This window comes from Echiichthys vipera (assembly GCF_963691815.1).
Source record: "Echiichthys vipera genome assembly, chromosome: 5".
Lineage (NCBI taxonomy): Eukaryota > Metazoa > Chordata > Actinopteri > Perciformes > Trachinidae > Echiichthys > Echiichthys vipera.
The window spans coordinates 1-12,500 of NC_139830.1; the positions used below are offsets into that span (position 1 = coordinate 1).

The window sequence follows — 12,500 nt, forward strand, 5'->3', positions numbered from 1 at the left end:
GGGGGGGGCCCAGGAGGCCAACAAGCTGAACGCGGAGAACGAGAAGGACTCCAGGTAGACCAGGACCAGGACCCTGGGGGGGGGGGGCCCAGGAGGCCAACAAGCTGAACGCGGAGAACGAGAAGGACTCCAGGTAGACCAGGACCAGGACCAGGACCCTGGGGGGGGGGGGGGCCCAGGAGGCCAACAAGCTGAACGCAGAGAACGAGAAGGACTCCAGGTAGACCAGGACCCTGGGGGGGGGGGGGCCCAGGAGGCCAACAAGCTGAACGCGGAGAACGAGAAGGACTCCAGGTAGACCAGGACCAGGACCCTGGGGGGGGGGGGGGGGGCCCAGGACCAGGACCCTGGGGGGGGGGGGGGGGCCCCAGGAGGCCAACAAGCTGAACGCGGAGAACGAGAAGGACTCCAGGTAGACCAGGACCAGGACCCTGGGGGGGGGGGGGGGCCCAGGAGGCCAACAAGCTCAACGCGGAGAACGAGAAGGACTCCAGGTAGACCAGGACCAGGACCCTGGGGGGGGGGGCCCAGGAGGCCAACAAGCTGAACGCGGAGAACGAGAAGGACTCCAGGTAGACCAGGACCAGGACCCTGGGGGGGGGGGGGGGCCCCAGGAGGCCAACAAGCTGAACGCGGAGAACGAGAAGGACTCCAGGTAGACCAGGACCAGGACCCTGGGGGGGGGGGGCCCAGGAGGCCAACAAGCTGAACGCAGAGAACGAGAAGTACTCCAGGTAGACCAGGACCAGGACCAGGACCCTGGGGGGGGGGGGGGGCCCAGGAGGCCAACAAGCTGAACGCGGAGAACGAGAAGGACTCCAGGTAGACCAGGACCAGGACCCTGGGGGGGGGGGGGGCCCAGGAGGCCAACAAGCTGAACGCGGAGAACGAGAAGGACTCCAGGTAGACCAGGACCAGGACCCTGGGGGGGGGGGGGCCCAGGAGGCCAACAAGCTGAACGCGGAGAACGAGAAGGACTCCAGGTAGACCAGGACCAGGACCCTGGGGGGGGGGGGGCCCAGGAGGCAACAAGCTGAACGCGGAGAACGAGAAGGACTCCAGGTAGACCAGGACCAGGACCAGGACCCTGGGGGGGGGGGGGGGGCCAGGAGGCCAACAAGCTCAACGCGGAGAACGAGAAGGACTCCAGGTAGACCAGGACCAGGACCCTGGGGGGGGGGGGGCCCAGGAGGCCAACAAGCTGAACGCGGGGGGGGTCTGGGGGGGGGGGCAGAACGAGAAGGACTCCAGGTAGACCAGGACCAGGACCCTGGGGGGGGGGGGGCCCAGGAGGCCAACAAGCTGAACGCGGAGAACGAGAAGGACTCCAGGTAGACCAGGACCAGGACCCTGGGGGGGGGGGGCCCAGGAGGCCAACAAGCTGAACGCAGAGAACGAGAAGTACTCCAGGTAGACCAGGACCAGGACCAGGACCAGGACCCTGGGGGGGGGGGGGGGGCCAGGAGGCCAACAAGCTGAACGCGGAGAACGAGAAGGACTCCAGGTAGACCAGGACCAGGACCAGGACCCTGGGGGGGGGGGCCCAGGAGGCCAACAAGCTGAACGCGGAGAACGAGAAGGACTCCAGGTAGACCAGGACCAGGACCCTGGGGGGGGGGGCCCAGGAGGCCCAGGAGGCCAATAAGCTGAACGCAGAGAACGAGAAGGACTCCAGGTAGACCAGGACCAGGACCCTGGGGGGGGGGCCCAGGAGGCCAACAAGCTGAACGCGGAGAACGAGAAGGACTCCAGGTAGACCAGGACCAGGACCCTGGGGGGGGGGGGGCCCAGGAGGCCAACAAGCTGAACGCGGAGAACGAGAAGGACTCCAGGTAGACCAGGACCAGGACCCTGGGGGGGGGGGGCCCAGGAGGCCAACAAGCTGAACGCAGAGAACGAGAAGTACTCCAGGTAGACCAGGACCAGGACCAGGACCAGGACCCTGGGGGGGGGGGGGGGGGCCAGGAGGCCAACAAGCTGAACGCGGAGAACGAGAAGGACTCCAGGTAGACCAGGACCAGGACCAGGACCCTGGGGGGGGGGGGGGACCAGGACCCTGGGGGGGGGGGGGGGGGGGGGCCAGGAGGCCAACAAGCTGAACGCGGAGAACGAGAAGGACTCCAGGTAGACCAGGACCAGGACCCTGGGGGGGGGGGGCCCAGGAGGCCAACAAGCTGAACGCGGAGAACGAGAAGGACTCCAGGTAGACCAGGACCAGGACCCAGGGGGGGGGGGGGCCCAGGAGGCCAACAAGCTCAACGCGGAGAACGAGAAGGACTCCAGGTAGACCAGGACCAGGACCCTGGGGGGGGGGGGGGCCCAGGAGGCCAACAAGCTGAACGCGGAGAACGAGAAGGACTCCAGGTAGACCAGGACCAGGACCCTGGGGGGGGGGGGGGGGGGCCCAGGAGGCCAACAAGCTCAACGCGGAGAACGAGAAGGACTCCAGGTAGACCAGGACCAGGACCCTGGGGGGGGGGGCCCAGGAGGCCAATAAGCTGAACGCAGAGAACGAGAAGGACTCCAGGTAGACCAGGACCAGGACCCTGGGGGGGGGGGCCCAGGAGGCCAACAAGCTGAACGCGGAGAACGAGAAGGACTCCAGGTAGACCAGGACCAGGACCCTGGGGGGGGGCCCAGGAGGCCAACAAGCTGAACGCGGAGAACGAGAAGGACTCCAGGTAGACCAGGACCAGGACCCTGGGGGGGGGGGGCCCAGGAGGCCAATAAGCTGAACGCAGAGAACGAGAAGGACTCCAGGTAGACCAGGACCAGGACCCTGGGGGGGGGGGCCCAGGAGGCCAACAAGCTGAACGCAGAGAACGAGAAGGACTCCAGGTAGACCAGGACCCTGGGGGGGGGGGTTGGGGGGCTACTACCCTTGTCTGATTCGGACCAGGACTTATGGGGACCCGGTCTGGTGGGGACTTGGATTCATGGGGACTTGGACTGATGGGGGTCTAGACTGATGGGGACTTGGACTGACGGGGGTCTGGTCTGACGGGGGTCTGGTCTGGTCTGATGGGACCTGGTCTGACGGGGACCTGGTCTGACGGGGACCTGGTCTGACGGGGTCTGATGGGGGTCTGACGGGACCTGGTCTGACGGGACCTGGTCTGACGGGGACCTGGTCTGATGGGGGTCTGGTCTGATGGGACCTGGTCTGATGGGGGTCTGGTCTGACGGGGGTCTGGTCTGATGGGGTCTGATGGGACCTGGTCTGATGGGGGTCTGGTCTGATGGGGGTCTGACGGGGGTCTGGTCTGATGGGGTCTGATGGGACCTGGTCTGATGGGGGTCTGACGGGGGTCTGGTCTGATGGGGTCTGATGGGACCTGGTCTGACAGGGGTCTGATGGGACCTGGTCTGATGGGGGTCTGGTCTGATGGGGGTCTGACGGGGGTCTGGTCTGATGGGGTCTGATGGGACCTGGTCTGACGGTGGTCTGATGGGACCTGGTCTGATGGGGGTCTGACGGGGGTCTGGTCTGATGTGGTCTGATGTGGTCTGGTCTGATGGGACCTGGTCTGACGGGGTCTGGTCTGATGGGACCTGGTCTGATGGGGTCTGGTCTGATGTGGTCTGACGGGGTCTGGTCTGACGGGGACCTGGTCTGACGTGGTCTGATGGGGGTCTGGTCTGACCTGGTCTGATGTGGTCTTGTGTTGGTCTTGTGTTGCAGGCGCAGACAGGCCAAACTACAGAAGGAACTCGCTGAAGCTGCAAAAGAACCTCTGCCCCTGGAACCGTCAGTAAACTTTATTAACACAGTCACTGTTAACAATAACTTTATTAACACAGTCACCGTTTACAATAACTTTATTAACACAGTCACCGTTAACAATAACTTTATCAACACTGTCAACGTTAACAATAACTTTATTAACACTGTCACCGTTAACAATAACTTTATTAACACAGTCACCGTTAACAATAACTTTATTAACACAGTCACCGTTAACAATAACTTTATTAACACAGTCACCGTTAACAATAACTTTATTAACACCGTCACCGTTAACAATAACTTTATTAACACAGTCACCGTTAACAATAACTTTATTAACACAGTCACCGTTAACAACAACAATAACTTTATTAACACAGTCACCGTTAACAATAACTTTATTAACACAGTCACCGTTAACAATAACTTTATTAACACCGTCACCGTTAACAATAACTTTATTAACACCGTCACCGTTAACAACAACAATAACTTTATTAACACAGTCACCGTTAACAATAACTTTATTAACACAGTCACCGTTAACAATAACTTTATTAACACAGTCACCGTTAACAATAACTTTATTAACACAGTCACCGTTAACAATAACTTTATTAACACAGTCACCGTTAACAATAACTTTATTAACACTGTCACTGTTAACAATAACTTTATTAACACTGTCACCGTTAACAATAACTTTATTAACACAGTCACCGTTAACAATAACTTTATTAACACTGTTATTATTAAGAATAAACTTTATTAACACTGTCACCGTTAACAATAACTTTATTAACACAGTCACCGTTAACAATAACTTTATTAACACAGTCACCGTTAACAATAACTTTATTAACACTGTCACCGTTAACAATAACTTTATTAACACAGGCACCGTTAACAATAACTTTATTAACACTGTCACCGTTAACAATAACTTTATTAACACAGTCACCGTTAACAATAACAATAACTTTATTAACACTGTCACCTTTAACAATAACTTTATTAACACAGTCACCGTTAACAATAACTTTATTAACACAGTCACCGTTAACAATAACTTTATTAACACTGTCACCGTTAACAATAACTTTATTAACACAGGCACCGTTAACAATAACTTTATTAACACTGTCACCGTTAACAATAACTTTATTAACACAGTCACCGTTAACAATAACAATAACTTTATTAACACTGTCACCTTTAACAATAACTTTATTAACACAGTCACCGTTAACAATAACTTTATTAACACAGTCACCGTTAACAATAACTTTATTAACACAGTCACCGTTAACAATAACTTTATTAACACTGTCACCGTTAACAATAACTTTATTAACACTGTCACTGTTAACAATAACTTTATTAACACAGTCACCGTTAACAATAACTTTATTAACACTGTGACGTTAACAGTAAAACTTTATTATCTCTGTGACGATAACAGTAAAACTTTATTGACTCTGTGACGGTAACAGTAAAACTTTATTAACACTGTGACGTTAACAGTAAAACTTTATTATCTCTGTGACGATAACAGTAAAACTTTATTAACACTGTGACGGTAACAGTAAAACTTTATTAACACTGTGACGGTAACAGTAAAACTTTATTATCTCTGTGACGATAACAGTAAAACTTTATTAACACTGTGACGGTAACAGTAAAACTTTATTATCTCTGTGACGGTAACAGTAAAACTTTATTATCTCTGTGACGATAACAGTAAAACTTTATTAACACTGTGACGGTAACAGTAAAACTTTAATATCTCTGTGACGGTAACAGTAAAACTTTATTATCTCTGTGACGTTAACAGTAAAACTTTATTAACACTGTGACGTTAACAGTAAAACTTTATTATCTCTGAGACGTTAACAGTAAAACTTTATTAACACTGTGACGTTAACAGTAAAACTTTATTAACACTGTGACGTTAACAGTAAAACTTTATTATCTCTGAGACGTTAACAGTAAAACTTTATTAACACTGTGACGTTAACAATAAAACTTTATTAATACTGTGACGGTAACAGAAAACTTTATTATCTCTGAGACGTTAACAGTAAAACTTTATTGACTGTGTTCAGGGACGATGACATCGAGGTTCTGGCGGAGGACGGAGGGAAGAGCGGCGGAGAGACGTCCCCTAACAGAGCGATCAGCAGGACGCCCAGGTGAGACCACATCAGATTATCATCAGGTATCATTGTAATCTCAGTTTATATAAGTTGTGTATTTGGTTCTTTGGGTTTTTAACTAAACCAAGATGAATGTTAGCATTAGCTTTAGCATTAGCTTTAGCATTAGCTTTAACATTAGCAGGGATGTTCTTAGTCTTCTACGTAAATGAATGGTTATAGTTTTACTCCATGGCCGTGGTTCGGGTCCTCCGGTCTCATGTTCTGTAGTTTGTGTGTGTAGTAAGAAGATCTCCCAGCCTCCTCCTGGTGGTCTGCTCGACTCCATCTCCAACATATTCGGGTACGTGGCTGCAACATCTGATCTCTGTGGGTCTCTGTGAGTCTCTGTGGGTCTCTGAGAGTCTCTGCAGGTCTCTGTGAGTCTCTGCAGGTCTCTGTGAGTCTCTGCAGGTCTCTGTGGGTCTCTGCAGGTCTCTGAGGGTCTCTGCAGGTCTCTGAGAGTCTCTGCAGGTCTCTGAGAGTCTCTGCAGGTCTCTGTGAGTCTCTGTGGGTCTCTGCAGGTCTCTGTGGGTCTCTGCAGGTCTCTGAGAGTCTCTGCAGGTCTCTGAGAGTCTCTGCAGGTCTCTGTGAGTCTCTGCAGGTCTCTGTGAGGCCCTGCAGGTCTCTGTGAGTCTCTGCAGGTCTCTGTGAGGCCCTGCAGGTCTCTGTGAGTCCCTGCAGGCTTTGTGGGTCCCTGCAGGTCTCTGAGAGTCTCTGCAGGTCTCTGTGGGTCTCTGAGAGTCTCTGCAGGTCTCTGTGAGTCTCTGCAGGTCTCTGTGGGTCTCTGCAGGTCTCTGAGAGTCTCTGCAGTTCTCTGTGGGTCTCTGTGAGTCTCTGCAGTTCTCTGTGGGTCTCTGTGAGTCTCTGCAGGTCTTTGCAGGTCTCTGTGAGTCCCTGCAGGTCTCTGCGAGCTCTGCAGGTCTCTGAGAGTCTCTGCAGGTCTCTGTGAGTCTCTGCAGGTCTCTGTGAGTCTCTGCAGGTCTCTGTGGGTCTCTGTGAGTCTCTGAGGGTCTCTGCAGGTCTCTGAGGGTCTCTGCAGGTCTCTGAGGGTCTCTGCAGGTCTCTGTAGGTCCCTGCAGGTCTCTGTGAGTCTCTGCAGGTCTCTGAGAGTCTCTGCAGGTCTCTGCGAGCTCTGCAGGTCTCTGAGAGTCTCTGCAGGTCTCTGCGAGCTCTGCAGGTCTCTGTGAGTCTCTGCAGGTCTCTGAGAGTCTCTGCAGGTCTCTGAGAGTCTCTGCAGGTCTCTGCGAGCTCTGCAGGTCTCTGAGAGTCTCTGCAGGTCTCTGTGAGTCTCTGCAGGTCTCTGAGAGTCTCTGCAGGTCTCTGAGGGTCTCTGCAGGTCTCTGAGAGTCTCTGCAGGTCTCTGAGAGTCTCTGCAGGTCTCTGAGAGTCTCTGAGAGTCTCTGAGAGTCTCTGCAGGTCTCTGTGAGTCTCTGCAGGTCTCTGAGAGTCTCTGCAGGTCTCTGAGAGTCTCTGCAGGTCTCTGAGAGTCTCTGAGAGTCTCTGCAGGTCTCTGTGAGTCTCTGCAGGTCTCTGAGAGTCTCTGCAGGTCTCTGTGAGTCCCTGCAGGTCTCTGAGAGTCTCTGAACATGAACATCTGCTCCTCTTCCTCAGCAGACGTCGAACTCCAAACTCTTTCGGCACGTCTCCGGAGAATGCAGAGTCCCCGTCAGGAGTGTGTGCCGAGGTCCGGGTCCCCTCTACGGCCCTGCACGTGTTCGTGAGTAACTGTGTGTGTGTGTGTGTGTGTGTGTGTGTGTGTGTGTGTGTGTGTGTGTGTGTGTGTGTGTGTGTGTGTGTGTGTGTGTGTGTGTGTGTGTCTGTGTGTGTGTGTGTGTCTGTGTGTGTGTGTGTGTGTCTGTGTGTGTGTGTGTGTGTGTGTGTGGGTCAGTGATGAGCAGTAAAAGGTCTGATTACCCAGAATCCTCGGCCCGTGCTCCCAGCAGCCCCTGCTCTGCTCCCATCATGCTCCAGTGCTGCGGTGGGTCCAGGGGCTGCTGACATCACAGGATGTGACATCACAGAGTCTGTACAGAGACGCGACAGGCTCAGTGATGATGACATCACACACAACCAATCAGCACGGAGCCTGAGGCTGAGGAGGCGGGGCCTGATCTCCAGTTTTCAACCTGAGACCAAAACACAAGAGAATCGGATGATTTCATTGGTTCAGAGGAGACGCTGACTGTGTGTGTGTGTGTGTGTGTGTGTGTGTGTGTGTGTGTGTGTGTGTGTGTGTGTGTGTGTGTGTGTGTGTGTGTGTGTGTGTGTGTGTGTGTGTGTGTGTGTGTGTGTGTGTGTGTGTGTGTGTGTGTGTGTGTGTGTGTGCAGGACGCCCATGACGGCGAGGTGAACGCAGTGAGGTTCAGCCCTGGCTCTCGTCTCCTAGCAACCGGAGGGATGGACCGCAGGGTGAAGCTGTGGGAGGTCGTGGCCGGTGAGTTCAGTGTGGTGATGTCATCAGTGGTGCGGCGTGCACGTGGACCCTCCCTGCAGAGATGAACGTTTACCGTAAATGATCACGAACAAAACTTCTGTGTAGGCTCCTTCAAAATAAAAGCACTTCCTGTGACATCTGTAGTAATAGAATTACTGTTGTTAACCAGTAACGTTGACCTATGACCCCTGTGACCTCTGCTCTCTGACCCCTGTGACCTCTGACCCCTGTGACCTCTGCTCTCTGACCCCTGTGACCTCTGACCCCTGTGACCTCGCTCTGTGACCTCTCTGCCCCCTGTGAACGCTCTGACCCCTGTGACCTCTCTGCCCCTGTGTGACCTCTCTGACCCCTGTGACCTCTCTGACCCCTGTGACCTCTGACCCCTGTGACCTCTCTGCCCCTGTGTGACCTCTGACCCCTGTGACCTCTCTGACCCCTGTGACCTCTGACCCCTGTGACCTCTCTGATCCCTGTGTGACCTCTGCCCCCTGTGACCGCTGACCCCTCTGTGCTCAGGGCGCTGTGAGTCTAAAGGAGCTCTCACGGGCAGTAACGCAGGAATCACCAGCATCGAGTTCGACAGCGCGGTGAGACTTTCTTCTTCTGCTGTTTCTGTTTCTGCGACGCCACGGCGACTCGTTCAGGGATGACATCATCATTATTGTTGTTATTGGTGTGTGTGTGTGTGTGTGTGTGTGTGTGTGTGTGTGTGTGTGTGTGTGTGTGTGTGTGTGTGTGTGTGTGTGTGTGTGTGTGTGTGTGTGTGTGTGTGTGTGTGTGTGTGTGTGTGTGTGTGTGTGTGTGTGTGTGTGTGTGTGCGTGTGTGCGTGTGTGTGTGTGTGTGTGCAGGGCTCGTACCTGTTGGCGGCCTCTAACGACTTCGCCAGTCGGATCTGGACCGTGGACGACTACAGACTGAGGGTGAGTCTCCACAGTTCTCATGGTCTCGTTAACGTGGCGCCCGTCTCGTGGTCGATGATGTCATAATGTAAAAGGTCTGAGGCTCGTGGCGCCCTCCTCGGCCCGTGCTCCCAGCAGCCCCTGCTCCGCTCCCATCATGCTCCAGTGCTGCGGTGGGTCCAGGGGCTGCTGACATCACAGGATGTGACATCACAGAGTCTGTACAGAGACGCGACAGGCTCAGTGATGATGACATCACACACAACCAATCAGCACGGAGCCTGAGGCTGAGGAGGCGGGGCCTGAGCGCTGATCTCACTCTTCTGCTGAGACCACGACGGAGATTTAACGGCGTTTTCCATGTAAACGACCTTTATTTTACTGTGTGTGTCTCTGTGTGTGTGTCTGTGTGTGTGTGTGTGTGTGTGTGTGTGTCTCTGTGTGTGTCTCTGTGTGCATGTCTGTGTGTGTGTGTGTGTGTCTCTGTGTGCATGTCTGTGTGTGTGTGTGTGTGTGTGTGTGTCTGTGTGTGTCTCTGGTCTCTGTGTGTGTGTGTGTGTGTGTGTGTGCGTGTGTGTGTGTGTGTGTCTGTGTGTCTGTGTGTGTGTGTGTGTGTCTCTGTGTGTGTGTGTGTGTGTGTGTGCGTGTGTGTGTGTGTGTGTCTGTGTGTCTGTGTGTCTGTGTGTGTGTGTCTCTCTGTGTGTGTGTGTGTGTGTGTGTCTCTGTGTGTGTCTCTGTGTGTGTGTCTGTGTGTGTGTGTGTGTGTGTGTGTGTGTCTCTGTGTGTGTCTCTGTGTGCGTGTCTGTGTGTGTGTGTGTGTGTGTGTGTGTCTCTGTGTGCATGTCTGTGTGTGTGTGTGTGTGTCTCTGTGTGCATGTCTGTGTGTGTGTGTGTGTGTGTGTGTGTCTGTGTGTGTCTCTGGTCTCTGTGTGTGTGTGTGTGTGTGTGTGTGCGTGTGTGTGTGTGTGTGTCTGTGTGTCTGTGTGTGTGTGTGTGTGTCTCTGTGTGTGTGTGTGTGTGTGTGTGCGTGTGTGTGTGTGTCTGTGTCTGTGTGTCTGTGTGTCTGTGTGTGTGTGTCTCTCTGTGTGTGTGTGTGTGTGTGTGTCTCTGTGTGTGTGTGTGTGTGTGTGTGTGTGTGTGTCTCTCTGTGTGTCTGTGTGTGTGTCTGTGTGTGTGTGTGTGTGTGTGTGTGTCTCTCTGTGTGTCTGTGTGTGTGTCTGTGTGTGTGTGTGTGTGTGTGTGTGTGTGTGTGTGTGTGTGTAGCACACCCTGACAGGTCACAGTGGGAAGGTGCTGTCAGCTCGCTTCCTATTGGACAACGCCCGCATCGTGTCTGGAAGCTACGACCGGACGCTCAAACTGTGGGACCTCCGCAGCAAAGTGTGTACGTGAGGGGGCGGGGCCTCAGGGTAACAGCGGGGGGCGGGGCCTCAGGGTAACATCAGGGGGCGGGGCCTCAGGGTAACAGCGGGGGGCGGGGCCTCAGGGTAACCGCGGGGGGCGGGGCCTCAGTGTAACGGCAGGGGGCGGGGCCTCAGTGTAACGACAGGGGGCGGGGCCTCGGGGTAACATCAGGGGGCGGGGCCTCAGGGTAACAGCGGGGGGCGGGGCCTCAGGGTAACCGCGGGGGGCGTGGCCTCAGGGTAACGACAGGGGCGGGGCCTATGGGTACCAGCAGGGGACGTGGCCTCATGGTAACGGGGCGTGGCCTCGGGGTAACGGGGGCGTGTCCCCATGGTAACAGGGGGCGTGGCCTCATGGGTACCTGTGGGGGGCGTGGCTTCAGGGTAACGCGTGTCTCACCTGTGCAGGTATGAAGACGGTGTTCGCTGGTTCCAGCTGCAACGACATCGTCTGCACGGAGCAATGTGTCATGAGTGGACACTTCGACAAGAAGGTCCGCTTCTGGGACATCAGGTAAACAAACAAACAAACATCAGGTAAACAAACAAACAACAGGGACATCAGGTAAACAAACAAACAACAGGTAAACAAACAACAGGTAAACAAACAAACAACAGGTAAACAAACAACAGGTAAACAAACAAACAACAGGTAAACAAACAACAGGTAAACAAACAAACAAACATCAGGTAAACAAACAAACAACAGAGACATCAGGTAAACAAACAAACATCAGGTAAACAAACAAACAACAGAGACATCAGGTAAACAAACAAACATCAGGTAAACAAACAAACAAACATCAGGTAAACAAACAAACAACAGAGACATCAGGTAAACAAACAAACAAACATCAGGTAAACAAACAAACAACAGGGACATCAGGTAAACAAACAAACAACAGGTAAACAAACAACAGGTAAACAAACAAACAAACATCAGGTAAACAAACAAACAACAGAGACATCAGGTAAACAAACAAACATCAGGTAAACAAACAAACAACAGAGACATCAGGTAAACAAACAAACATCAGGTAAACAAACAAACAAACATCAGGTAAACAAACAAACAACAGAGACATCAGGTAAACAAACAAACAAACATCAGGTAAACAAACAAACAACAGGGACATCAGGTAAACAAACAAACAACAGGTAAACAAACAAACATCAGGTAAACAAACAAACATCAGGTAAACAAACAAACATCAGGTAAACAAACAAACAACAGGTAAACAAACAAACAACAGGTAAACAAACAAACATCAGGTAAACAAACAACAGGGACATCAGGTAAACAAACAAACAACAGGTAAACAAACAAACAACAGGTAAACAAACAAACAACAGGTAAACAAACAAACAACAGGGACATCAGGTAAACAAACAAACATCAGGTAAACAAACAAACAGGTAAACAAACAACAGGTAAACAAACAACAGAGACAACAGGTAAACAAACAAACAACAGGTAAACAAACAAACAACAGAGACAACAGGTAAACAAACAAACAACAGAGACAACAGGTAAACAAACAACAGGGACATCAGGTAAACAAACAAACAACAGGTAAACAAACAAACAAACATCAGGTAAACAAACAAACATCAGGTCAACAAACAAACAACAGGGCCATCAGGTAAACAAACAAACAGGTAAACAAACAAACAACAGGTAAACAAACAACAGAGACAACAGGTAAACAAACAAACAACAGGTAAACAAACAAACAAACAACAGGTAAACAAACAAACAACAGGTAAACAAACAAACAACAGAGACAACAGGTAAACAAACAACAGGGACATCAGGTAAAGAAACAACAGGTAAA

At 52.2% G+C, this 12,500-nt stretch overlaps 1 protein-coding gene across 1 annotated transcript in view; it reads left to right on the forward strand.

Moving 5' to 3' along the window:
• Positions 1-2,609: 2,609 nt before the first annotated feature.
• atg16l1 (ATG16 autophagy related 16-like 1) overlaps positions 2,610-12,500 on the forward strand; it is a gene marked incomplete at its 5' end in the record, with an annotated part of 13,910 nt that continues 4,019 nt past the window's right edge. Inside the window, 10 exons of the mRNA XM_083914133.1 lie at positions 2,610-2,681; positions 3,683-3,748; positions 5,833-5,919; positions 6,167-6,226; positions 7,540-7,642; positions 8,254-8,359; positions 8,879-8,949; positions 9,212-9,283; positions 10,526-10,646; positions 11,074-11,179. Of these exons, the coding sequence (XP_083770259.1) occupies positions 2,610-2,681; positions 3,683-3,748; positions 5,833-5,919; positions 6,167-6,226; positions 7,540-7,642; positions 8,254-8,359; positions 8,879-8,949; positions 9,212-9,283; positions 10,526-10,646; positions 11,074-11,179 (864 nt within the window). The remainder of the gene's footprint in view (positions 2,682-3,682; positions 3,749-5,832; positions 5,920-6,166; positions 6,227-7,539; positions 7,643-8,253; positions 8,360-8,878; positions 8,950-9,211; positions 9,284-10,525; positions 10,647-11,073; positions 11,180-12,500) is intronic.